The 27,621-nt window shown below is 34.5% G+C and overlaps 1 protein-coding gene and 2 long non-coding RNA genes across 11 annotated transcripts in view; 2 read left to right on the top strand and 1 right to left on the bottom strand.

Moving 5' to 3' along the window:
• The window catches only part of LOC145977020 (uncharacterized), a 59,701-nt gene extending 44,898 nt beyond the window's left edge, over positions 1-14,803 (bottom strand). For all 3 annotated transcript variants that reach the window (XR_014440380.1, XR_014440379.1, XR_014440381.1), the window contains exons 1-2: positions 14,337-14,803; positions 13,991-14,037 (exon numbers count right to left, since the gene is read on the bottom strand). This is a non-coding gene — a long non-coding RNA (uncharacterized LOC145977020). The remainder of the gene's footprint in view (positions 1-13,990; positions 14,038-14,336) is intronic.
• LOC145977015 (uncharacterized) overlaps positions 1-27,621 on the top strand; it is a 157,401-nt gene that overhangs the window by 24,638 nt on the left and 105,142 nt on the right. For all 7 annotated transcript variants that reach the window (XM_083108632.1, XM_083108636.1, XM_083108633.1 and 4 more), the window contains exons 2-3: positions 9,924-10,802; positions 12,004-12,428. In XM_083108632.1, the coding sequence (XP_082964758.1) occupies positions 12,089-12,428 (340 nt within the window). In that variant the 5' untranslated portion in view covers positions 9,924-10,802; positions 12,004-12,088. The remainder of the gene's footprint in view (positions 1-9,923; positions 10,803-12,003; positions 12,429-27,621) is intronic.
• On the top strand, positions 17,546-19,610 carry LOC145977021 (uncharacterized). Its single transcript, XR_014440382.1, has 3 exons — positions 17,546-17,780; positions 18,277-18,631; positions 18,695-19,610. It is a non-coding gene; the product is annotated as an uncharacterized LOC145977021 (long non-coding RNA).

Genomic DNA, 27,621 nt, shown 5'->3' with positions numbered 1-27,621 from the left:
CTATTTGATATCGAGAATCAGCTACTACGGTCAGTTCTTGTTAATTTTCTAAACTTTATATAGTAAAGAGTAATGGAATTAACGGAACTTCATTCGTGTAGAGTACAGTTTCGGTGAGTTGCAAAGCATCTCTCGAACAATCCCGAGGGATTACTAAATACTCGAAACTACTATGTACATTCGTGGCGTCTTGCTATTTCAGGATACTATTTCTAGAAATTGCATTATAAACTTACCTAAAATATGTATAAGATTGATAACAAATATATGCAATCATATTTCTTGACAGTACATTAATTATGTTATTACTATTTATTAATGCAGTTCTTTTTTTTTCCTTTCTTTATGATTTATCATTTAATTTGATTAAAATTAATTACGCCACAAATATGTATATTTTTAAGAAATGGATTATTATCGTCTCATATCAACAATACATTTTCTTAGAGACATCTCTTCTATTTCTCCCGTCATTCGCTTTTAGCATAAAGGGCTGATTTAAATGCGCGAAGTTACGTGAAACAGATATCCATAACTCATCCACCGTAACGTAGTTACAAGTCGACTTAACACGCTAAATAGGCAATATAACTTGAACATGATATACATATGCCGTCTTATATTTGCGCAATCTCTGTGAATTCGAGATATAATTCATAATTAAATTTATGTTTAACAACCGCGTATAATTAACAGCATACATACATCGGAGATACTATATGTATATATATATATATATATATATATATATATATATATATATATATATATTCAATAGCCAAAAGTTTAATGGCATTCAACACATCTACTATCACACATGGGAATATTCATTATGAATTTCGAGATGTTCGCAATTTTGAAATAATAAAATAATTATTTGAATAAAACTCCTCTCTATTAAACTTTTTTATTTTCCCAATTTTATCGAAATAATATTTTTAAAATACCGAAAAAGAGAAACATAAATTTAAATATTGAAATAATAAACTATCTAAAAATAATTTCGCAAAAATGGGCCATCTTAAAAGATTTCCATGTAAATATATAGAGAAAATGTAAAATCTTAGTTATACAACAGAAAATAATATTAATAACAGTTTGTACTATGTGTATGCGTTGTAAAATATTATTAACACGCAAAGTTTGCGTTTTAATCAAACTCAGTGTTGTATCTCTCAAAAGAACATAAAACGTAATATTTCAACCTGTGATTAGCTTTATTCTGCCTTCATCAAGCATAAGTGAAAAAATAAGTAATTATACGTTGTTTTATAATTAAATGTAACTCGATATAAGTCCTATGTGGCTTTCGTGCGTCAAAGAGCGTTTTCCCGTCGAAATGCAAAAGCATGTGAAAAGAGAGGAAGAGAGCGCGGTTTCGCAGGCATTACCGTATATTTCACTTACTGCAATGTGAATTTACTCACGTACAAAAGTGCGCGAAATCTAGTAGTAGCCTACACTGGTGATTATCGGGTCGCCTGCGTGGCGAGAGCTGTAAACTACTTCGTCGTGAGCGGCCACCCCGTTGGCGCGCACTTTCCTGTGCGGTTTCTCCTTGGTAGAGGCAAGTACTTTATTTTCCCGTTCAGCGACTAAAAGTGCACGTCGTGAAATTAACCACCGATGCTCGGTAGAACGACAATTTAAAGCGCACAGCAATCAAGAGCGCCAGACCCGACTAGGACCGATCCCCTACTTTCGGACTGGCCAGCAGTCTCAGTTTTGTCGCTTAAACCCACCGCCAGTGTGTTTTGTTTCCCGTTTTCTTGTACGTTATCTTTGCAAGTTGCAGTACGTGGGATTATTTCGCGTGATATGAAACAGAACTCGGAGGTTCGCTGCTACTGGCACGATGGATTAATCGTAAAAACGTGCTTGTGTGGCGCGTTAAGCAGATTCCAACTTTTTTGAAATAAAATATCGCGTATATACAGTACAAAATGTTATGCATTCTCTATCTCCCTCTTCTTTTATGGGAGAAAGAATTTTCTGCAAGAATCTTCATTCAATATAGCTTCTCAATTTTTTTATTGTAAAAGATTCTTACGACTGCAACGAAAGTAAGTTTTTTTCTGCTGAAATGTAATAATTGATGAGATCGAACGGATATGATTGCCGTAGAAAAATTATTATCAATGTATTATCATTAGTATGTAATTAATATACGTGATTATCATTTATAAATTATTTAAATTTAATACAGTTAGCATCGCGAGAAGATTTCAGTTATGTTGCTAATGCATCTTTAAACGTCATATAACAACTTCATCTCAGCCGTATAAACTACGTGCTTCCGAAGCTTTACAGGTTAATCCATTAAGCTGGCCAATGGTTGACTACTTAGAACGCGATCCACATGACCAGTAATCTGCTCGGAAAGCCTTTACGCAAATTTGTGTACGGATATAAGACCTATACGGATATAAGACGTATGCGTATGGTATACATATGTAGAACGTTACTAATGTGTTAATGTATCGTTATTAGACTTTTATTGTCCGATCTAATCGCCTCAAGCAATTCAAATCAAGTTTTGTCAATTTATTTTGCTACAAATTAATTGCAATTCTATTATAATCCGATTTAGCATAATCTAATTTTCGGAAAGAAATTTTACTTATTAACATTTATAAAATTTGTCGTATCTACATTTTATTATCTTAAAAACAGTCAAATAATTTTAAATCAAAAAGAAGTTAGAAAGAGAGAGAGAGAAGTAAAAAGTACATAAAAAGCAGGTACCAAAGAAAAATAAAAAATAGGCAAAAATAGAAATGTTGAGAATTTAAAATACTACATTTTATTTTATTCTTTATCTTAACTTCTCAGGCCTCTAGAGACCATTACGGTTTACTCTCAAAAATATAAAAGTAAGAAAAGAAAAGTAGAGACACTAATTATCTTTTACAAGAAAAGCAATTTTTTCTTCGAAGAAACCAACTTTACCCATGCAAAGTTACAATCGTGTTCGATGTCGGTGCGCGACGTGAACAAAAACTCGAGAGGCAATAGAATAAATTATAGAGAAACATTTAGCATTCCGCAGCGCGAGACACGCTATTAATAATTACACCTCTTCGCTTGAGAACGAATTGCTCGAGTTACGAAACACGCCTCGAAAGCAGAAAGTTTACCAATAATTCGGTAAGTCTCTTCTTCTGCTTCTAAAGGATGATCGGTTGGTCGGATGATCAGTTCGTTTTGAGTCGAGTAGTTGATACTGTATGGCACGTAAGCAACGATAATCTCTTTAGCTCGCGTAAAGCTTCGTGTACTACCTTGAACGATCCATTGGACTTAGCAAATCTTCTAAATAATGCAATGTGAGTTTAACACACTTCTATACAAACATCCACTTGAATCCCGCTTCAAATCTTCGCGTAATGAATTATCGATGTTGGATTATTTAGTATCGATCGAAAAGATTTATCAGACTCGACTTCGTATCTATTTTTGCGGAGAACGACTAATCAGTTTGAATTTCCTGCGACATATCCCTGTGACAAGAGTAATTACACCTCGGTCGGATATTTCGAAAACTTCAATTAGGCTACTTCTTGTTTCGAAGGTTTGACATGTGAATTTGCACGTTGAACTTTCGTCAAGTCATAAATCTTGCGTGTTGTTGAGGTTGACGGGTATTTTGTCTATTTCGCGGCGTAGGAACCTTTTGAAATTTTCAACCTATCGATCGAATAATATTAAGAACAGCTTAGGCAAGTAAGTTTGATATAAACGAATAGATACTTATATTATGCTAAAATTTATAAGAAGTGAAATGTATTTTTTTTTTGCTATTATTTGATGTGTGGCAATAATATAATATAACAATATGTGTGAATTTTTGCTGCACTTCCTTCTATAATATTTTTATTCATTAAGTTTTGAAATTGCGTATAAAGTTGATAATTTTGCTGCATTTTTACGTTTTATGGAAAAGTCAGCACGTTATTTCAAAGCTATTCTAGAGCACATAAAAAGCTTTTTACCGAGGTTGCTTTTTCACATGCAAACATAGCATAATAACCGACAAAATATTTCGCATCACACAAGTATCAACAAGACTATCTCTCAAAAATTGAGTTTTATAAATCTTGAGTTTTATAACCTCATTAAAAGAGAAAGAAAAAAAATAGCTAAAGCAATTGCAGATAAACTTTAATTTTTTAATCACTGCACATTAAATTGCTTTCTTCTATTTATAAAATATCCAATATATCCCTAAATTTCTAACAAATTCCTGAAATATCAGCTTAAAAAATATTATAAAATAATAACAAAAAGTTTTAATTTTCTCTCATTATACAGGATTGCATTAAATGGCAGAGAAGAATTCAGTAAAATATGGTTGAAAATTAAATTTAATCTAAATTTTAAAAATAATTTATTATTAATTTTCCAATTTTTTTAAAACTAATTTTCTCGAAAACGAAACCTCGTATAGAAAAATTTTAATGTATATTTGTAACATGTTTTTAAAAGAAAAATCTTTTTTTCTCCCGTTGCATTACGATATTTTCGTTCATGTATTATATAATTTAAAATTATATTTTTCATTAGGATATTCTCGATCTTAATGCAATATGTATACATGACATATGTTTGTACAAGTGAAAAGTTTTAATTTTCTCTCATTATACAGAATTGCATTAAATGGCACAGAAGAATTCAGCAAAATGTAATTGATTTCAGTAAAATGTAATGTAATGAATTCAGTAAATATGGTTGAAAATTAAATTTAATCTAAATTTTAAAAACCGCAATGATTTATTATTAATTATCCAATTTCTTCAAAACTGATTTTCTCGAAAATGAAGCCTCGTATAGACAATTTTAGCGTATATTTGTAACATGTTTTTAAAAGAAAAGTCTTTTTTCCCTCGTTGCATTACGATATTTTCATTCACGTATTATATAATTTAAAATTATATTTTTCATTAGGATATTTTCGATCTTAATGCAATATACATGTATACATGGCATATATTTGTACAAGTAAAAAGTTAAAGTTCCTTTTGCAACCAATATTCAGCCGAGGTTACATTGGATGCATCGCGTCAGAATAGTCGACACTCTTTTCACTTAGTCTATTGACCGCTTCCACTCGATTTTCGCGGAATTCCATTCACGCGATTCCTGTTACTCCTCTTCTCCCCCTCTCTCTGTTTCTCTCTGTTTCCGTCAGATTTTTTTTCTTCTTCTCGGTTATTTTGCAATCCGCACCATGTGACTTTTGATACGCGAGCTATAGTTGAGTTCGATGCGTAAAAATGCACCTATGAGAAACTTCGACACTGTATATCGAGTTTAATTTAACAAACTCGATCAATTCGACAAACGAAGTGAGCACGCAGAATGTGTCGTTAACGTTTGTAACCTGTATACGTGTTTCTGCATTTTTTCTTTTTTTTCCCTTTTTACTTTTTTTTTTGTTTTAGAAAACTCGACTCATCGAATTGTAAAACATTCGCGCCCATTATCATTTGTTTCGGGTTGGCTAACAGTATTTTACAATTTTAAAACGTAATTTACAAAATAATTCGTCCCGAAAATATAATATTAGGATACAACTTTGAATAGATATTCTCAACATTCTTTCTCTCTCGCCCTCTCTCTCTCTCTCTCAGCAAATAAAAACAGAGTAGCTTTTTTTACGTGAGTTGGAATATTTTTAACGCAGTTTTCACCTCATCTTTATCTGCGCTTTTTAAAATACAATAATTTGCAAATCCTACGTGTTTGTCCCCTATCTGAACTAATTTATTCTGTACACGCTCTTCTTTTTCAATCGCTATTTTTCAAAAGCTATGTGTTTATGCATTCGAAAATACTGTTTCGCGGCGAACTTGGAGATCAATTCGTGAATTATTTCCGCTGCGGTCACACGTTACTAAATTTAAATGACCGAATGTGTGGATCGAGGATCCGTAAATGATTCACTATAATTGATACTTCCGAAGCAAAATATCGCTTACACACGCGATCGTACGCACCGAATAGCATACTTTTGCGTATTAACGGATGCGAACGAAAAATTGAAACTTCCATTATCGGTAAAATCCATAGGTCGTAAAAAATTCGTTACGTTTATACGTGCGCGACAAATTCCAATCGTTTACGATTCCGTCTGCCTTGCTTTAGTCCACCGGAGATTTCCGTTTCAATTCATCGATATGTATGTATCGAGATCACTGGCCGAGCCGAGTCATTCGTTCTCTATTGCAACACTGCATTTCGCTGCAATCGACGTGGACATAAACTCGCTAACATAGATCGATCGTAAAGTGAAAGACTGCAGTATCTGCATTTATTGTCGGTGACAATAGGACTCGACTATTTACAGCCGCAGAGCGTATACGCGTCATCGTGGATGTTGCAGAGCGCAACCCCTTCGCTTCGGTCGATGTACCTTCGAGATACGTGTTAAAATTCTCCCTATAAATCGTGATAATACTGTGCAGCCATGCAGCAAAACTCTGGCAAAATTCACAGGACGAAATTTTGAGACTTAATGTTCCTGCATAAAATGGGTGGCTGCTAATGTAAAATTTATTTATTTAAAAGCTACAAAATATTTTTCATAATTTTATTGTGAAATGCAAATTTTCGCAAGAACTGAAATGAATCAAATGCGTGTATATGCGTGTATGTAATTATCAAAAACTCGTCATTACATAATTTCGTGCTTTTATCGAACGATGTGATGTAGAAAATCTCACTGAAACGAATTTCATTTTGATATCGATCAACCACTGCGCTTCCGATCGCAAACACGACTGACAAAAAATATCAGAGAAATAGAGTCTCTCAGTTTATGACGGTCGTTGCAAACGAATATTCCGTTTTCATTGTGGAATATTTTCAACAGAAATATGGAACGTGCACGAGTTATTTTCTGCAAATTTCGACAAAAAATTTAAACAGATTTTGACCGGAAATTGCTGTATTGCATCGACTGTGCATCGGTCCACTAATAAACATGAAATAATATAATAAGACAATAAAGTATCACTGAACAGGTAATTTGAAAATTTGCATTATTTTCCATTATAAACAATTGTAAACATCATTTATAAACATTAATATAAATTAAATAGAGATATAATATATTATTTGAAACAATAATCATATAATAATTATTGTAATTAATATATTTTATTTTACTTTTTATTATATATATGTATAATTAAAATAAGATTAATTATTTAAAATAATTCTTAATTAATGTGAATTTTAAATAAAAAACATTATCTTTATTTAATCTATATTTACACACACATATGCACGCACGCTCACACGCTGTACAATTGAATAAAAGCTCCTAAGTTTTTCTAATATATCCTCTGGAATATTTCACAATTTAATGCATGAAGGGTGTTGTATAAATTGTGCAGCAATTGTTGAGCCCATGACAAATGAGTCTCGTAAGCGTCGTTATGAAACTATGAAAAAGAAAGCATTTCGGGGCGATATGCTGCAGATACAGCATTCTGATTAAGCACTTAAACAGAACTCTACATTAACTAAGACATTGGAGTAGTTTTAAGATTAAGCATTAATGAAATTGCTCCATGAGTATCATTGAGCACATTCATTTATTTATTTAAAATCAACTAAGCGACGTGAAATATTAATTTATACTTATTTCATTAGTTTACATTAAGGTATATGTTTCGCGTATATCTGTTATAAGTATAATTTTCATTTAAAATTCTTTAAATTTATTTTGGCAGACGGAAACGTCTGTTTTGTTTCCAATTTCATTCAAGTCGCATTCATCTCGCCTGAACAAACTAAGCAGTAAACTTGGCTACCGAAATAGTGGTTCTTATATAATATTTAACGCAATCCGCCTGCGATTTTTGTTTTAAAAATTAATCTTTAAAAAGTAAATTTTTTAAAGGACGAGAGATTTATATAAAAGCGTGTCGTACATCGTGACCTAATAAATTTCTAGGCTTCCAAGAGACTGTCACTTCCTGAGGATAAATACACTTCAAATCTCTATACCGGAATTTTTATAAGCTAAAACAAACGTACTCCCTGGTAACGTAGACCACCAATGGATATTTTTTTCCATATTATACTTTCAAGTTACAATTTCCATACGAGAGAACCCGTCGAGTTTACGCCCGGATTGCAGCGGCACGACGACCCTGCCGGCAATAAAACAAGACTCTCGTTGCCTACATAATTTATCCGATCCTGTGCAAGAGCTCCTAATATTCATCCCGTATGCGACAGCCATTGTTCTTCGTTATGCGAAATCAATTTAACGCGTTGCTCGAAGATCGAGCATCGCGACGCTCCCGCTGCCTAATTATTTATCGATCGGTCCACAAGAATGCAAAATAGTATAATGGATAATTCAGATTCGTTGTCTATTGAGATATCTCAATAAATAGATTGCCGAGTACATCTAGGATCTCTCTCTTATAATAATCAAAGAACTGTGAATAAGAGAATATCATGATTTATTTACGGTTATCCTAAAGCCTACTTTTCATCTTCCTTTCTTATGTTATAATCCTTGAGATAAAAAGTAAAAGAATAAAAAAAATTCCTGACAAAATGTATGTGATACACGATGAAAAAGTACGATATAGAAGTCTTTTCCGCGAGGAGAAATCGTCCCTTTTCGTTGTTAATATAAAATATTGTGGGGGCATTTTTTCGCATCGCGATGTCAAACGATCGAGCATACTGTGTCAAAGTGTCCTTTTTGTGTGCAGGGCGAGAATAAAAGGATAAAATAATACGTCAGGTCGACTATACGCGACAGCTCAATGTCCCTACATTCTGCTCGGTCCATTCTCTCATTCACAATCCTCTTTTCCCTTTTCCCTTACCTTGCTCGTGTATATATTTCTCATATCACTGTGTCACACATAGTTATAGAATATACGCGCGTATAAGTAATATTATACGAGGCATCCATCATCTTGTCATTTGACAGCGTACATATACGTATCAACGAACTAGTTAAAAACTAATTAAAAAATTCTAGCTTTGCAGCTGTTAGACAGAATACCGTATGAAAAATTCACTATTAATAGCTATAAAAGAATATAAATTTAATATATGACTTTATTTAATACTATTTTAGATATTCTTAATTTTTTTTTCAAAGTCTACGAAATAATTGATTGATTATGCTTATGATGCTTTCATTGTACTTTTGAAATCCCCTTCCTTCTCATGTCACAATCAAAGTATTATTCAATTTAACGCAAAGTTGTATGCATTATTTTAATTATTCAAAATGTTATAAAACGATAAAGATATTCTTCATCTAACTAAGAACAATTTAATATATGACTTTATTTGATATTTTTGATATTCTTAATTTTTTTCAGTCTGCGAAATAATTGATTAATTATGATGCTTTCATTGTACTTTTGAAATCCCCTTTCTTCTCATGTCACAATCAATAGTATTGTCCAATTTAACGCAAAATTGTATGCGTTACTTTAATTATTTAACATGTTATAAAACGATAAAGATATTCTTCATCTAACTAAGAACAATTTAAATGTTCGCTTGAGATATGTCGCGTCATTATGGTCGATTTGCCATTCTAATTCCCTTGAGATTAATCCGAGTATAACGAACGTATGAAGTTCCCCCGCGCACTTGAGGTTCGGCATAATCGATAATAGCAATTTCGACAGGCCGCATCCTAATCTCCTGCTCATTACTTCTCCATCAACGTTGAATGTTTAACCCTTAAAGAGGCATCTCACAAAGGGTTCGAAAATCCCATCGCATCAGCTTCCTCCAGGAATAATAACTTCACACGCGCTCGAAACATTCAACGATACATCCGCGCGTTTAAACTCTAATATATTTCCTGACATATTTTTCAATAGTTGCGAATCACCGAATAACCGATTAACCGATGCTTTCTCTGCTTTTCCCAGGTACCGTCGCGCTGTACATCGTGCTTCGAGGACGAATCTGTCAACGGATCGAACAAAGAGTATCGCGTGCATCGGCGAGAGCGGTTGAATGCGGAGTAAAGGCGAAAGCGAGGCGCAGCAGCGGCACGTGAGACGGGTATCATCGCTCGAGACACTTGTTGCACGTCGCCACGTCCCTTAAAGAGGGTTCGTCGGCGTCAATATCGGGCCACCGGGCATTCTTCGGCCGCGGGAGAAGCGAGAACGTGTGGGAGAAGCGAGCGCGGGAGGCCCCGTCCTCCATCGTCGGTGTTCGTCGCGGAAGGTGCAAAAGTGCCAAGGGTGCGCCGCGTGAAATCGGATCGTCGCGAAATCGGGCGATCGACCCCCCATCGGGGCCGACGTAATCGCGGGGCATGTCGCTCGACGGGAGGACGATCGCGGACGATCGCGTGGCGAGCGACGTCTCGCGGTGCCTCGTACGCCTGTCGATCACCGTTCGCAAAAAGTGCGCCGCCCAGATCGCCAGCCTCCGTGATCGTTAGCGCGATCGTGGGTGCGATCGACGGAGCGGCGTCGGAGGCGACGTGCTCGACGAGGGTTACGTGGCATGCCGCCGATCGTCGCGCGACCTCCCACGGTGATCTGCCGGGGTCGGTGCGTTCGAACGCTCAAGCGGCTCGATTGACAATCGCGAGGGTGGCAAGCCGGCACCGGAAGCGGAGCATCATTGGCGTGTGAATCGCGCGCCGTATCGTACCGGGGATCAAGAGAGAGCGATCATGTGCTACGCTCGGTGACACCGGTCGCGATTGTGCGCGGCGTTACCGTTAGCGGTAAACGTAGCCAGCAAAGAAAGAGAGAGCAGAGCTGTCACTGCGCGGCGGCTATCACCACGTGGTAAGTGCGATCCGTCGCCAATTTGTCAAACGCCAGCATCTCGCCTCTCATATTCCAGACACTCGGCTTATCGGTTCTCGTCTTGTAGGGACGGAAAAGGCTAGAGGGTTGCAAACCCTTAACGTTTAGACTTTAATCTTCGTAATCCTCCCTCAATTTTAAAGTCGTGCTATGTTTCCTATGTGTGCGAATATCGTGTTTACACGGCATAAAGTCAGCGATCTGTGTGATCTAATATATTTTAATATTCAAATATTATATTATCGTTGTATCTTATAATTCTTTGTATCTGGATTATTATTTATTTCTTTATTCCTAAGATGTAATAATGTTAGAAATTTTTTTCAATATACACATGAAGTATTTTAAAACCATTTTTTTTTATCAAAGTATAAGCCCAAAAATGGGAAAACAGTCTATTATGTATTATCAAAAGTTATCGTCCTTCTAAGCATCGTACTTTACTTTTTCATAGTCAAGATCGATAAAGCGGAAAAGAAGAGACTAAAGGAGATGTATGCGTCAGACTCTGCCTGATCATTTATCATAAATGTCTGTCGAAATTGAAAATAACTAAACTCTTATCTCACGAGCCAAATTGTTTTATAGCCTCAAGCCAACCGGTATATTTCAATTTTACGAGTGATTTTTTTGTCAAAAGCATCATTTATATCTTCGATGTGTGATAAATAGATATTCCTTCATATAGTCAGCCGAAATACCAGTAATCGAAATTAACCACCAATTAGACTCCTTATCGACAGATCCCCGATTAGTGCGGAGATTAGGATGTAGTAAATTTACATTGTACTAGACTGCTGCGTAAATTCTGTCTATTGCATTCGGAAAAGATTATATAAGCATTTAAAGCCGCGAATAAAGTAGTCCATGTTTTACAAATTTCTATTCGATCATAATATACAATAAAAAAACATTATACTTGATAAAAGTGCTGCAAATACTTGTATTTATTATTGACATATCATAAAATTTCATATTGAAAAAGAATCTCGCGTAGAAAAAATTAAAAAAAAAACGTAACAAGCTATCATGAATAATTCTGGCTATATTCGATCTTGTGAATATAAATCATTTTTGCAAGTTGCATTTGAAAGTTCTCTCTTCGTTCCAACAGACAGAACTTGTGCAGCGATCTATTACTCGGCAACTGGAAAACAAGCGCATGCGATCGATCTTTCAGGTGGATATCCCCGGGCGTGTATTCGGGCGGTTTCGGCTAAGGACAAGAGGAAACGAAGACCGGAAGGCTGGATCACCTCCGTGGAATGTCTTCGGGCGCCAAGCGGCTGGTGCAGTCGCTTAGGGGCCGGAGCGGGGGAGGCAGGGGCACCGGTGGCGGTCGTGCCGACGTCGGTGCCGGGGACGACGGCGGCGTCGGCGTCGGCGGGGCCAGCACGAGTGCGACGAGGCTATGGCACTACGACAGCGGTCACGAGCTCGACGAGATTTCGGTGATCGGGACTGCCATCAGGGGTAATGAAGGGCTGACGACGCCCACCACGCCGTGCCACTGCAGAAGCATCAAGTACGGCAGCGGGCAGACGCTTTGTAGCATCGCCGGATTGCCGCCCGCCCCCACCTTATCCACGCACAAAGCACAATCCGGTGAGTACGACATAACGCTATCTCTTTCATCTTTACGATATCCGCGTTTCTATTCGAGCAGTCCACACATTCATGCATACGTATTTACTACTTGTAGGCATACTTGTCATTTTTTCATTTTTAACACAAATGAAAAGAATTATTCGGAACCGCGTCGTCGGCAGTGAAAAATATAAATCATCGATTAAAAGATTATACTTCTCATTAATTTTGTATTTCAAAATCGAAAAGACACGCGAGATTTATAGATCGGCCTCGTATTTCGAATTTTATTCTTCAAGTCATATTTCTATTCAGTATAGTTGGATAGCCTTTTGTTGCGAGGGAGAAGTATAGTCGTCGGTTGCAGCAATGCAGTAAAGCGGAATAATGTAACGATGCGCGCAGAATGAATGCAAAAAAAGTAACGAAAAAAATGGAGATAAACTGACTAGAGAAGCGCATTAATTTTTATTATCACGCGTGCTCTCTCGTTCCTACGGGCAATCTACGCGCTGTTGATTCGCACAGCACGTAATCTGTAGTCCTGGACAACTGCAATATAATCCGCATTGTTGCAACGGACTATTTATTGATATGACGCGAAACGCATCTACACACGGTGTTTCGTTAACGGCTGCCGTAAACTAGGCCGGACATCTTCATAAAGCATAACGCACCCTTCTCTCTCCCCCTCCCTTCCTCCCTCCTTCGTACTTTTCAATCTTCGCGCGTAACTTATTACGCTCCATAAACCATAAATTCTCGTTCGCGTCTCTAAGAAGCGAGATTTCCACTTAGAAAACGTACGCCTCTGCTTTATACTCATTCTCGTTTCGCAGTTTTTTAATTTTTTACGAGAAGCAGCATGCGGGTTGGGCTTTTCTCGACATTTTTCCCGGTTCTTCTCGACGGTCTTTATCGCGACCTTACGTCTATAATCCTAACTCGGTGGAGAATGTCACGCCAAAATTCTCTCACACGTAACTATGACTGCGAAAATATTCTTTATTCCGTGACATTCATAGTAAGAAAGCGCCGGCCGTTTTTGTACCACCCGGCAATTTAATTAAATGACAAATGTATTTTCCGCTCTATCGCTGTGACTCGTAGACTTTGCTTAAAGCGCGAATGAGACATATCAAAACCTCGTGTATAAAAACCGTGATAAGATATAATTCAGTGATTCCCTTTCAACTATATTAATCTTTTCTACTTGCTATACGCATTTCTAGTCTCATATTTAAAAGGCATCCTGTTTAATTATGTCAATAATTGTCATCTAATATCTAAGCAGTCAAGCGCTAAAGATATATCAGGATAAAACAAATATGTAAAAAAAATTTTTTAAATAGATAAAAAACACGCCAAATATATAAATAAATATATAAATTTGTATAGTAAGTAGAAAAACAATATATAAATAAATATACAAATTTGTATAGCAAGTAGAAAAACAGTAAAAAATTAATATATATGTGCTTATTTAATTAAATATAAAGATATATATATATATATATATATATATATATATTTATATATTTATATTTGACGTTCTCATAAAAAAAAGTTTATTGATTTACCGGTCGATATGCAGCGGAGTTGACTACATTGAGAGTTCTACGTTGATCTGTAACATACAAATATAAAACTAAATTATAGCAACGTTTTCAAAATAATTAATATTTCAAAACGTTATTAATGCACACATCAAGTATAAAATTCAATATATGACAATAAACAAAAAAAATATTGAACAAAATAATTATATATAATTGTCAGATAACAGTTATTACAAAATATAAAAGTTTTTAATTCATATTTAAATCATTTAAATAAGTAAACCAACTAAATGAATGGAAATAGACGGGCGAGATTAAAAAATAATATACTAATAAAATAATAAATTAATAAAAAATGATAAATTACCTCAAGATTGTTCGCCGAAGCTCGATGTCTCCTAAGCTCCTCCTTTCAAGTTGTCAGGTTATCATTGTCTTTCTTCTCCTTAGGTTCGTTATATTCGCGCACTGTACTCGCGAAAAACGGTTAATGACAATCGCGCGCGAAACTTTATACGGTACTCCGAAAATAATTAAAACGTGACAAAATATCCGCGATACAATAAAAAAACGAACGCGCGAGACTTTGCACGAAATTCCCGAATTTCACTATCGCGTACCAATATTTCATTTCACGCGAGAATCGCACTTTCAATTAACGGCTCGAGATAACGACTTTGCAATCGTGCGATCGTCGACGGCAATTACAAATACATAAATATATTGATAAATCAAGCCTTATAAGGCTTAGAGAAAGTTAACTGCGCGTTTGGGTACTTAGCTTCCCCTTCAGGATAAACCCTCCGGGTACTAAGCTCTCCCACCACGTCAAGGTGTACCCATTGGGAGAGTTTCAGCGGCAAACAAAAATGCGTTGTTTTTATAAAATAATTTTTTACTACTTTTTAAATTGTAATATACTGAGAAATATGAAAAAGGATCATATTGAAAAAATAATAAGTTTGTATCCACGTATAAAAAAAAATGCATTACTACAAATAAAAATACGCAAGATTTTGCAAAGCGCAACATCTAAACTAAAACATTATTAATGAAAAATTTAAAAAAACAATGTATATAATTGTATGCCTATAATAATGTATATAATTATTTATTCTACCTGTCAATGTAAAGAGCAGAGAGTTTTTTTGTTATAATCTTAGAAGCTTAAAGCTTTGTAATAAGGTCTCCGAGCTTAATGGAGCAGAAAATCAACGTTTCAGGACTTTAATCTTACAATATAGTCAGAAGGGTTTCGATCAACTTTGACGCCATTAACGGGAATAACTGCTAGTATCTTTGGAGGGTTTAACGTGTACTTTGAGTTGTCTTCAAAAGCACTTTTAAGAAGCTACAGTTTGAAATTCGTTATTCGGCATTTCAACTATAATATTAATGTCTAAATTTGATCAAAGACGGTGGAAAATATTAACGGTAATCATTCGGGAATCATGCTATTGTGAGAGGCGATTACTCTCATATCTTTACAGGATATTGTAGATGGGATCGACATAAAATTGAGATCGCCGTTAAACGATCACGACGTAACTGTTGATGACGCGATCTGAGCGAACTTGGGTACAATATCTTTGATCATAAACACAAGAACCTTTACCTTCTCTTGAGTTCTGTTACGCCAATGATAATACGAGGAAGATAATACTAATCCGCTAATCGACAGTCGTTGGTTCTGGCATAAGCAGCTGATGATATCGCTATGAATTTACGAGCAATGGATTTCGATAATGGCCGATCCGATTCGTAGACATCTCCATTCTCTTGACCTAATTACAGACATATACGTGAGAAATCGATAAGAGAATCTTTGCCGGGGAAAAATACTCTTTCAATCATTTTTTGTGTTAAGTATCATGAGCAGATTGTGAAAGCTTAAAGCACAAAAAAATTGAAACATGGCTCAAGTGCTGACAATGACGGAAACGTATGCTTTAAATTATCGTGAAGAACATTCATTAAAATGCCTCCATCGAAGAGCTTAAGTATGTCGATATCGTAATATTTTAATTTACGAGAATGGAATTATATATAGAAAATCCGAGATTTCGTTCATTAATTTTCACTTTATGAATGTCTCTATCACACTTGCTCAAAAAATTGATTTGTTTTTTTTTTAATAAAGATTTTTATATTAACTGATTTTTAAATAATTTTTAAATGATAATTTTATATTCAATTTTACTAATTTAAAAGAAAACAATTTGAGTTTTGATAATTTTATATTCAATTTTACTAATTTAAAAGAAAACAATTTGAGTTTCTACTAATATATGTATACATTATTCTACAGGAAAATATTTTATATCAAAAGAAGAACTACACTAAATGTCGTAAACGTGAAATTTGAGAAAAAAACCGTAATATTTTTATTGTAATTTATTCTTTTCCTCTCCGTAGAACTATAAGATGGATATAGGAAGTTGCTAACGCAAGCTTCATTAACCCAAAAGTTGCCGGCGCAACTCGCGACGAAGTATATCATTCACGGCTTTTTCTGTCGACTAACTTTTCGCGCTGTGTCAGAATGTCGTTCAAATCGCGCGTACCGTAGCTCGTACCCGAAAATCTTGCAAGAAACGGATGACTCTGTCGCGGTCGCGGAAGTTTGCGTGGACGAATGTTATTGTCGCGGGTAAGCGAGTGAATGAAAAGACTCTTTCCATCCGTGTCCAAACGAGAAATTCTCGAAATGCGTGTGTATACGACCGTCAAACGCACATACGAAAATGTAGGTAAATGTGGTAACAATTCCCCGACGAAGAGAACAGAGTTATATGTTTGCGACGTATGTCTACCGGCGGACAAATAGAAGCGGACAAGTTCGGGCTCGTTCAGATGTAGTTCACGAGAGTGGAAACACACGCGATATTGTATCGACGACGTTAAGCTGACCCTATTCTACGAATATCAATGTTCGCTTCGCGATTTGGCCGCTTCGCCACCGGGACGGCTGTCGATATATGTCGAGGAGAATGCGATTGATTGATTTTCGGCAACAAAATTTACGATTTTAGAAAGCTAGGAGACTTAGATCTTGCGAGTCGAAATGATTTCTACGAGAATGCAGATTTTATTATTTTTGAAGATTTTTATATTAATTATTGATTCTTCAAACGAGAATTTTATATTCGACTTTACTAATTCAGAAAAGAATTGAAGAGCTTCTAATTTATATTCTATAGAAAAATATTTTATCAGAAGAATTAAATGTCTTCTAAATTGAAAAAAAACATACGTTTTGATTATAACTTATTCTTTCCCTCTCTATAAAATTATAAGGTAGATATAGGAAATTGCTAACTCATATTCTACCAATTGTTATTCGATTCCTACCTCCAATTGTTATTCGATTCCTTCCAATTGTTATTATAAAATCATATTGAGAGGTTTGCGATATATTATATTAAAGAAAGAATTTATATCGCACATTTACCGAAGACTTAATTAAATTATTTGTATGCAACAAACTGAAAACAACTGAAGATTGAAGTTATCGTAACTCGATTACAATTGCATTTACTCGCGATTGATTTCACGTTCTTTCGCGATGCAGAAAATTATGCAATTTCCATTGCATGTATTTGTGAAACCTGCGTGTAACATAGACTATGTTATCATACTTTTGTTATACATATACGTGTGGCAGCATATGGCATTTTGTTAAAGTGGCGAGTTTAAGTTGACCCTCCACCTGTGGGCGCGCTATCGGAAAAAAGTGCAGTTTACAAATGCATAGTTTGAATGTATGTATGCATAATACAATGCGCCTCGCGAGAGTCACCGGAACGATAAGGTATAGGAGCACTTTTCTCTACAATTTGCTTTTAGATGCCAACCGCGTTGTTTACTTCACTATACGTTGCCAGGAAGAGAATTGCAAAAAACCATGTTGACACTTTATTAATATCTTCCTATCACTAATAGCGTTATATATTTAGTCTCTCCTCGTTTCTATTTTCAATATTATTTAACTTAATATTATTTATGCACGAGAGATGCGTGTATGTTAAAAGCACATATGTGAACGTTTTTATACTTTTTAATACATTTTATTATTTTTCTTTAAACTTGTGTATTTATATTTTAAAAGAAAATATATATTATATATGTATCTGTAATTTATACTTATATTATTTTGACAATATGCAATTGTTAAATGCCTCAGATATTACAAAAAAATAATAATAATTTGAAAGAATTGAAATAAAAATATAAAAGTTTAGACTAAATTCCAGATAACGTCATTAGATAATTATAATTGTGTAAGTGGCACTATTACCACATAACAGGAGATTGCGGGGAAGCCGGTGCAAATTGGGGGATTAAGGCGCGTACGCGCAACGTGAATAAAAGTGTCGAAGAAAGTTGCGATAACTTTCGTCGGGTGCTTCCGGCGCTCTCTACACAATGCAGTAAACATCGCTGTTTTTATTCGGCGGTGAAAAGTTCGGTGAAAAGTTCGCGCGGCCAAGACGAAAGTTGCTCGAGGGAGGAAGAAGGAGAGACAGACAGGAAGCGCGGGAGTCGCTGACTTCCTTGGTACGAGAGTAAAATCGAAACGAGTGTACGATAGAAAACGTCTGACTTAACGCTGAATGGAAAATCCCGAGAGATACAAACCCGAGATACAACCGTCAGGAAAAAGTTCCGTTCACTACAATCTCGTCCCGTTTACACAAGCAATATATCTACGTCTTTTCATTACAGAGATTAATTTCCGTCGCTGCTGGCGCTTCCGGTGACGGTTACAAAGAGAGTCGCTTGAGGTGACTTTAAAAAACGCCCAGAGCTTCGTTACCTTTGGATTTGATCGCTATCGAAGATATACCACTTTTGTGATATTATTTTAGCGATATTATATAGAAAGTCACTTTGCGCTCATCGGAAATCAAATCGAAAAAAAAGGGAAAATACTTTTTCCAAAGAAAATAGAACGTTTTCCTATTTTCTATTCTTTAGCAATTCTTAATCAGTATTATTTTTTTAAATATATAATTTCCTAAAAATTGTAAAAATTCTAGACACCATTAAAGCGAACTTACTATTAATTATTAAAATCATAAACGAATTGTTTGAGTGTGAGGGAATACACGGAATACATTGTCCTTAAATATTCTTTTTTTAATACAAAATCTTTTTTTCTCGAATCTTTCAAATGTTTTAGAGGCGATTTAATGTCAGTAATCCTTCTGATTGAAGGTCGCACTTAAACTTTGAGTCGCAAACTCCTAAACAAGTATTTAATAGCGGTAAACTTTTGAAACGATTAAACGTGTCCGAAAACTAAAGCGATTAACTTGCGACGATATTGCAGATTTAATCCATGATACTGAGCAGCGCTTTTAGTGGGGAACTTGATCTTGTAACTTTACGACTTTACGTCTTAGCGGTCTATAATGCGTTATAGTGGCAAGAGATCAAAAATAATGTATCTAAGAAAAGTGGAAGAGATTTCTCTAATTAGAGATGTAAATAGAAAAAAACAAACCTCGTTTTATTTTGAAATTTTGTTTTTTCTCAAGTATTTAATATTTTCATATTTCAATTATTGCAAGTTGATTTTTCTTTAATTTTAATTTTTTACACGATAGATTCGAACAACACTATTTTAAATGTAAATCGTACTCCAATTGACTATACAGTTATGTTATTATTATCTTCAATTAGACTAAATTCTGCAAAAACAAATTAAATTGAATAAATTGTCTTTTTTAGATACAAAAATACAGTTTGTAATTTTTAAAAATGTTATTTTTAGTCACTATTTCAACAGTAACTAACAATTAAAATGATAGCATAAAAATTTTTGTTGTGTATCCACTGAAAATTATCCGAATTATCATGTCATGTTTGATGTAATATGTTACTCCAAAAGTCTCATTAATTCATTAACATTATTTTCAAAAAAAGATAAATTAAAAATATGAGAACTCTAGTTTTTTATTATATTAACAAAAAAATATGAAGAAAAATAATGTTATAGAAAAAGAAATAAGAAAATAGATCAAATTTATTTTCTTTTTCAACGTCTGTTTTCTGTTAGAAAAAAAATGATTTTTTTAACATTTCTACTTCTCATATATAAAAAAAATCTCATATATATGAAAAATTCTCATATATAAAAATAATAATGGAAGAAACATCTCTAACCCTCAATGTATATGTGACTTCGACTTTTCTCGATATAAATAAGTCTCGATTGCGGTGTCTGTGAAGCTGGCACGACAGTCTACGAATTATAAAAAAATACTAAGAGTTCTGATAGCACTTTTCATAGTTCTATAGTTCCTGATAAAAATTAAAAAGAGTTCCGCATTCCTTATATTAAAAAATCGAAATCGAAAAAATGTCGTGCTAACTTCGCGAATCTAGCACGACACTCTTTCCTCTAAAGTACCAAAACGCGTTGAATATTATTATTTTTAGCAAGAGTTCCCGATAGTTCTGTTCAAGTTCAGCCTATATATGCAATTTCAGATCGATATTTCAAAAATTAATAATTTTTAAACAATTTTTAAGATTCTCGCCCAGCACGACATTCTCCCTCTAAAGTACTAAACCGCGTTGAAAATTATTATTTTTAGCAAGAGTTCCCGATAGTTCTGCTATAGTTCAGCCTATATATGCAATTTCTGATTGATATTTCAATAATTAATAATTTTTTACGAATTTTTAATGTTCTCGACCAGCACGACACTTAGTAAAAATGTGTCGTGCTGATGATTTTCCGTAGTTTTAACGGCAGTTCTAGACAGTTCTATATAAGTTCTATCTTTTAGAAACATTTTTACGCAGAGTTCCGACCGATTACTATTTTTTAAATAATTTTTTACAATAACCCAGCACGACACTCTCCCTCTAAAGTACTAAGACACGTTGAATATTATTATTTTTAGCAAGAGTTCCCGACAGTTCTGTTGAAGTTCAGCCTATATATGCAGTTTTAGGTCAATATTCCAAAAATTAATAATTTTTTATGAACTTTTAATGTTCTTAACCAGCACGACACTTAGTGAAAATGTGTCGTGCTGATGATTTTCCGTAGTTTTAACGGCAGTTCTGGACAGTTCTATATAAGTTCTATCTTTTAGAAACATTTTTACGCAGAGTTCTGACCGATTACTATTTTTTAAAATAATTTTTTACAATAACCCAGCACGACACTCTCCCTCTAAAGTACTGAAACGCGTTGAAAATAATTATTTTTGACAACAGTTCTCGATAGTTCTGCTATAGTTCAGCCTATATATGCAATTTTAGGTCGATATTCCAAAAAGTAATAATTTTTAAACAATTTTTAAGATTCTCGCCCAGCACGACATTCTCTCTCTAAAGTACTAAACCGCGTTGAAAATTATTATTCCTAATGACAATTCTCGATAGTTCTACTATAGTTCAACCTATATATGCAGTTTTAGGTCGATATTCCAAAAATTAATAATTTTTTATGAATTTTTAATGTTCTTGACCAGCACGACACTTAGTAAAAATGTGTCGTGCTGATGATTTTCCGTAGTTTTAACGGCAGTTCTGGACAGTTCTATATAAGTTCTACCTTTTAGAAACATTTTTACGCGGAGTCCGACCGATTACTATTTTATAAATAATTTTTTACAATAACCCAGCACGACACTCTGCCTCTAAAGTATTAAAATGCGTTGAACATGATTATTTTTAGCAAGAGTTCTCGATAATTCTGCTATAATTCAGCCTATATATGCAATTTTAGGTCGATATTCCAACAATTAATAATATAATTGTAAAAAATTATTTATGAAATAATAAACGGTCGGAACTCTACGTATAAATGTTTCTAAAGGATAGAACTTTTATAGAACTGTCGAGAACTGCCGTTAAAATTACAGAAAATCATCAGCACGACACATTTTTACTAAGTGTCGTGCTGATCGAGGACATTAAAAATTCATAAAAAATTATTAATTTTTGGAATATCGACCTAAAACTGCATATATAGGCTGAACTATAGCAGAACTATCGGAAACTCTTGCTAAAAATAATAATATTCAACGTGTCTCAGTACTTTAGAGGGAAAGTGTCGTGCTGGGTTATTGTAAAAAATTATTTAAAAAATAGTAATCGGCCGGAACTCTGCATAAAAATGTTTTTAAAAGATAGAACTTATATAGAACTGTCGATAACTGCCGTTAAAACTACGGAAAATCATCAGCACGACACATTTTTACTAAGTATCGTGCTGGTCGAGGACATTAAAAATTCATAAAAAATTATTAATTTTTGGAATATCGACCTAAAACTGCATATATAGGCTGAACTATAGCAGAACTATCGGAAACTCTTGCTAAAAATAATAATATTCAACGTGTCTCAGTACTTTAGAGGGAAAGTGTCGTGCTGGGTTATTGTAAAAAATTATTTTAAAAAATAGTAATCGGTCGGAACTCTGCGTAAAAATGTTTCTAAAAGATAGAACTTATATAGAACTGTCCAGAACTGCCGTTAAAACTACGGAAAATCATCAGCACGACACATTTTTACTAAGTGTCGTGCTGGTCGAGGACATTAAAAATTCATAAAAAATTATTAATTTTTGGAATATCGGTCTGAAATTGCATACATAGGCTGAACTGTAGCAGAACTATCGGGAACTCTTGCTAAAAATAATAATATTCAACGTGTCTTAGTACTTTAGAGGGAGAGTGTCGTGCTGAATTATTGTAAAAAATTATTTAAAAAATAGTAATCGGCCGGAACTCTGCATAAAAATGTTTTTAAAAGATAGAACTTATATAGAACTGTCGATAACTGCCGTTAAAACTACGGAAAATCATCAGCACGACACATTTTTACTAAGTATCGTGCTGGTCGAGGACATTAAAAATTCATAAAAAATTATTAATTTTTGGAATATCGACCTAAAACTGCATATATAGGCTGAACTATAGCAGAACTATCGGAAACTCTTGCTAAAAATAATAATATTCAACGTGTCTCAGTACTTTAGAGGGAAAGTGTCGTGCTGGGTTATTGTAAAAAATTATTTTAAAAAATAGTAATCGGTCGGAACTCTGCGTAAAAATGTTTCTAAAAGATAGAACTTATATAGAACTGTCCAGAACTGCCGTTAAAACTACGGAAAATCATCAGCACGACACATTTTCACTAAGTGTCGTGCTGGTCGAGGACATTAAAAATTCATAAAAAATTATTAATTTTTGGAATATCGACCTAAAACTGCATATATAGGTTGAACTATAGCAGAACTATCGAGAACTGTTATTAGAAATAATAATTTTCAACGCGGTTTAATACTTTTGAGGGAGAATGTCGTGCTGGGCGAGAATTTTAAAAATTGTTTAAAAATTATTACTTTTTGGAATATCGACCTAAAATTGCATATATAGGCTGAACTATAGCAGAACTATCGAGAACTGTTGTCAAAAATAATTATTTTCAACGCGTTTCAATACTTTAGAGGGAGAGTGTCGTGCTGGGTTATTGTAAAAAATTATTTTAAAAAATAGTAATCGGTCGGAACTCTGCGTAAAAATGTTTCTAAAAGATAGAACTTATATAGAACTGTCTAGAACTGCCGTTAAAACTACGGAAAATCATCAGCACGACACATTTTTACTAAGTGTCGTGCTGGTCGAGGACATTAAAAATTCGTAAAAAATTATTAATTATTGAAATATCGATCAGAAATTGCATATATAGGCTGAACTATAGCAGAACTATCGGGAACTCTTGCTAAAAATAATAATTTTCAACGCGGTTTAGTACTTTAGAGGGAGAATGTCGTGCTGGGCGAGAATCTTAAAAATTGTTTAAAAATTATTAATTTTTGAAATATCGATCTGAAATTGCATATATAGGCTGAACTTGAACAGAACTATCGGGAACTCTTGCTAAAAATAATAATATTCAACGCGTTTTGGTACTTTAGAGGAAAGAGTGTCGTGCTAGATTCGGGAAGTTAGCACGACATTTTTTCGATTTCGATTTTTTAATATAAGGAATGCGGAACTCTTTTTAATTTTTATCAGGAACTATAGAACTATGAAAAGTGCTGTCAGAACTCTTAGTATTTTTTTATAATTCGTAGATTGTCGTGCCAGCTTCACAGACACTCGATTGCGTTCTTTTTATCTTTTGCGATACTCCTTTCTCTCTCTCTCTCTCTCTCTTGTCTTTTCTCGTATGCACTCCTTCATTCCAAAATAGCTTTCTCGCTAGGTGCTATTGATATCGCGTCAGCGTTATACAGATGGAGAGGGATCAATACTTCGGTACTGCCAATATCTCGGGAGGTTGAATGCAACCGTGAAGATTCCTTTGTAATAACCGCGCGGATCTTTGACGAAGGGGGTTCTTTGTTATCATCAAGCTCTACTTCCTTCATTTTCATTGTCGGGAGCAGATTGATTTCCTGCGGCGCAAGAGCATGTGCGATTGAAATAATTACAATACGGGATGTACTAAGTGAATTCGGACGTACGATTTTCAAAACTCGGGCATCGCCTTTAAAGTCTCATTATTAGTTCATTAGAAGAATCCCGACGGATCCCTCCGCGTTACGCTGGTATAACAGAATCGGATATTAATATTTAACAGTAAAACTTTTTCCCCAACGTTCACGTGTACTTTAAGAAATGTTCACAAGTATATAACGTATACATAAACTTTGTTACCCTAGTTTGAACGTGATTCTTAAGAAAAATGTCAGGACAATGATATAATATTGAGTATCTTAATTATAAAACTTATTTCGCGATTTAACTTTATGTCGTTAAAAATTTTAAATCAAGACAAAATTTAAAAAATTAAGTGTTACGTTTAATTTCATAAAAGAATCCAATTTTCATTAATTTATATTTCATTAAATCCTCTCTTCGTACGTGAAATATGGAGTCTTGTGAATATATGTATGCAAATCCTACATATTTCTAATTGCGTTTGTGCTCCCGTTGTGGTCGATGACATCAACAATGCTCGACTGCGTGTCAACAGAGGCGACGTACAACGAATCGACGTTAATTAGATGGAGACATATATCGCGTTCAGAAACAAGATAACGAGTTCATATATGTGCTACGAATTCTACGTTCATGTTAGTTCAAAATGATGCGACGTTTGATAACGCAAACAGACACATTTCGACTGGCCCTGGGCCAAAATCCCTCTGCGGTTCATGCATATTAGAGGTTTAAGCTTCGTGCGCACGCAGTTCATGAGTCGCCATGGTTAAGGCTCGTTGTTATTGACGCTATGCAAAGGCTGTCGAGGATCGACACGAGCGAGTAAACGGATTTCCAATAACGATAACAGCCTTTACGAGATTAAATAACAATTAATGTTGTTTGAAATTTTTTTCTTGATTTAAGACTTTCAATATCAACAGAAATCAATTTGAAAGAGGAAACAAGTCGCAAAATTAATTTGCGTTATCGGATTTTAAACTGGAAATATTTTATGTACGTACTTTATTGTAACGATACTCGACGTGTACGACTTTTCCTACTTTTTCTTCCTTCATGAGATTGTACGATAAAAATATTACAAAGTTTATGTTCAGTTTGCATTCATGTTAGAGTATATATATTTAAAATTTTTTTCTAAATTTTATATATATATATATATATATATATATATATATATATATATATATATTGGACGTTATATCGATACACGTATAACGTGTTTTATTCAGCTTGTGCTACACCCAATTTAGCAGGAAACTTGACTGAAATAAAAATGTTTCGTCTCATGCGCGCGTATAACTTTTCTTCACAGCTGTCAAATTTTATAACGTAAAGTCGCGGATGTCGTGTTACGACAGATGTACACGGATCGTTTCGACGCATGCATTTCACATGCGGAGATAATCTCGCGAAATAACACGCGAAACTGTGAATATCGTGTGTACCAATCCTGTAATAAACTTTTCCGTTTTTTCAAAACGAAAATACTACAAACAATTTCTTATTCTTTCAGTATGAATCCACGACTAATTTTGTATGGAGTTACAACTATCGTCTATTGTACAAATGACAATGCAAAATCCTGAATATTCATCGCAGTCGTTCTATCTTGCTTGGAGAGCAAAGGATTAAACGAAAAATAGCGCGTTATTTTATGAGCTTTCGCTAAAACTCGTATCAACGATCAGTATTCAGGAATTAAAAGCAATGAAATTATTCGAAACGCGCTTTTATAGGCAGTTTTTTTGCATTTTTGATAATACGTGTTTCGATGTTAAATTTTAACTATTCGCGATAGAGCGCATTGCGTCAGTCCAGGCTGGATCGATGTGATCAACTAAGTGTATACTAGATATTCCAACGCATTGAAATTTTCATCAAGCCTGCCGATACCTTCGAGAGGAAACATAGCTCGCGGCAGTAAAATCGGGAGAGAAGAGGGAGCGAACAATAACATAATTGGTAACTTTGAGGCTGCTCTTTATATATAATCTCTCCCGTGACTTTTATTGCGGAGTTATCGACGTTGGCTTTTCCAATTTTCATCACCTAAACTACCTTTTACTTTTCGATACGACCGTGTTTCTGCAATTTTGCATATCTTTTGATATGATTTAGATGGAAATGACTTTGCGCAAACTTCGACGTTTATTTTATAGAATTAAAATCAATATTCAACTGCGTTAATTACACTGTAGCATTGAGAGCAGCTTTCGAGATTAAACTAAGCTAGCACATAATATTCTGGCATTAGAATAACGATATCATTTTCTGCAGCTCGATATTTTGATGATTTTTTATTTGTGCTAATAAAATAATGTTAGTTATTCTAGAATATATCAAAATATAGATATCTATCGATAATCTTAAGCCTTTATGCTTAATTTAATATTCACACCCTTTACTCTTATAGTATTTGATTTAAACGTTTTAAAAATATCACACTTTTATAAAAGAACTACGTCGCAATAATTAAATAATAAATATAGGGGGTAAATTGTAACAAGAGTAAACACGATATTAAGTAGGGTGGTACCCTTCATGTTCTATCCTTTGATAAAGTTTGTTTCTGCGCAGTATAAGCAGCTATATCGTTAGCGTGGCACGAGTGGTTGGAAAAATTTGCATAGAAAAGAGCCAAAATACCATAGTTGTTATTAGGGGAAAAAACGAGGATCGCTTGAATAATTTGAATGTGATCAATGTGCATAATTTTCCAGATTACCCTTTATGCTTAAAATTAAGATTTGATATAATCAACGTACATCTTTTTGAATAAACGCAAAACTCTCAATTAATTTCAAATTTAAAAAATCATAGATTAACTCCCTCGCAGTTTTGCCTGAAACATTTCGCCTGAAAATTATTAAAATACATTAGTCGTTCCGGCGATTAGATCTTAATACACGCGGATAATAATTTTTGTGTGTATCGTGAAAAACTACCAAGGTAGAATCCCCCAACATCGATTTTGTGCGGATTATAAAATGGCTAACGAACTCGCAGCTTGTGAACTTAAATTATCCCGAACGCGTGTGAGCCACACTCTGCACATGGTGCTTACGTAATGGCGAAGAGCATAAGAATAGAAAGGAACACGAATGTCGGATAACTTTGTGATGGGGTAGCCTCCGGTCGTTCTCCGGTCTGACTGGAATTCTCAAGAAAACGCGC

Source organism: Camponotus vicinus, unplaced genomic scaffold, assembly GCF_025532165.1.
Source record: "Camponotus vicinus isolate PSW18456_S1 unplaced genomic scaffold, iyCamVici1.0 SCAF_9, whole genome shotgun sequence".
NCBI classification, from domain to species: domain Eukaryota; kingdom Metazoa; phylum Arthropoda; class Insecta; order Hymenoptera; family Formicidae; genus Camponotus; species Camponotus vicinus.
This window is presented reverse-complemented; position numbering and strand designations above follow the sequence as displayed.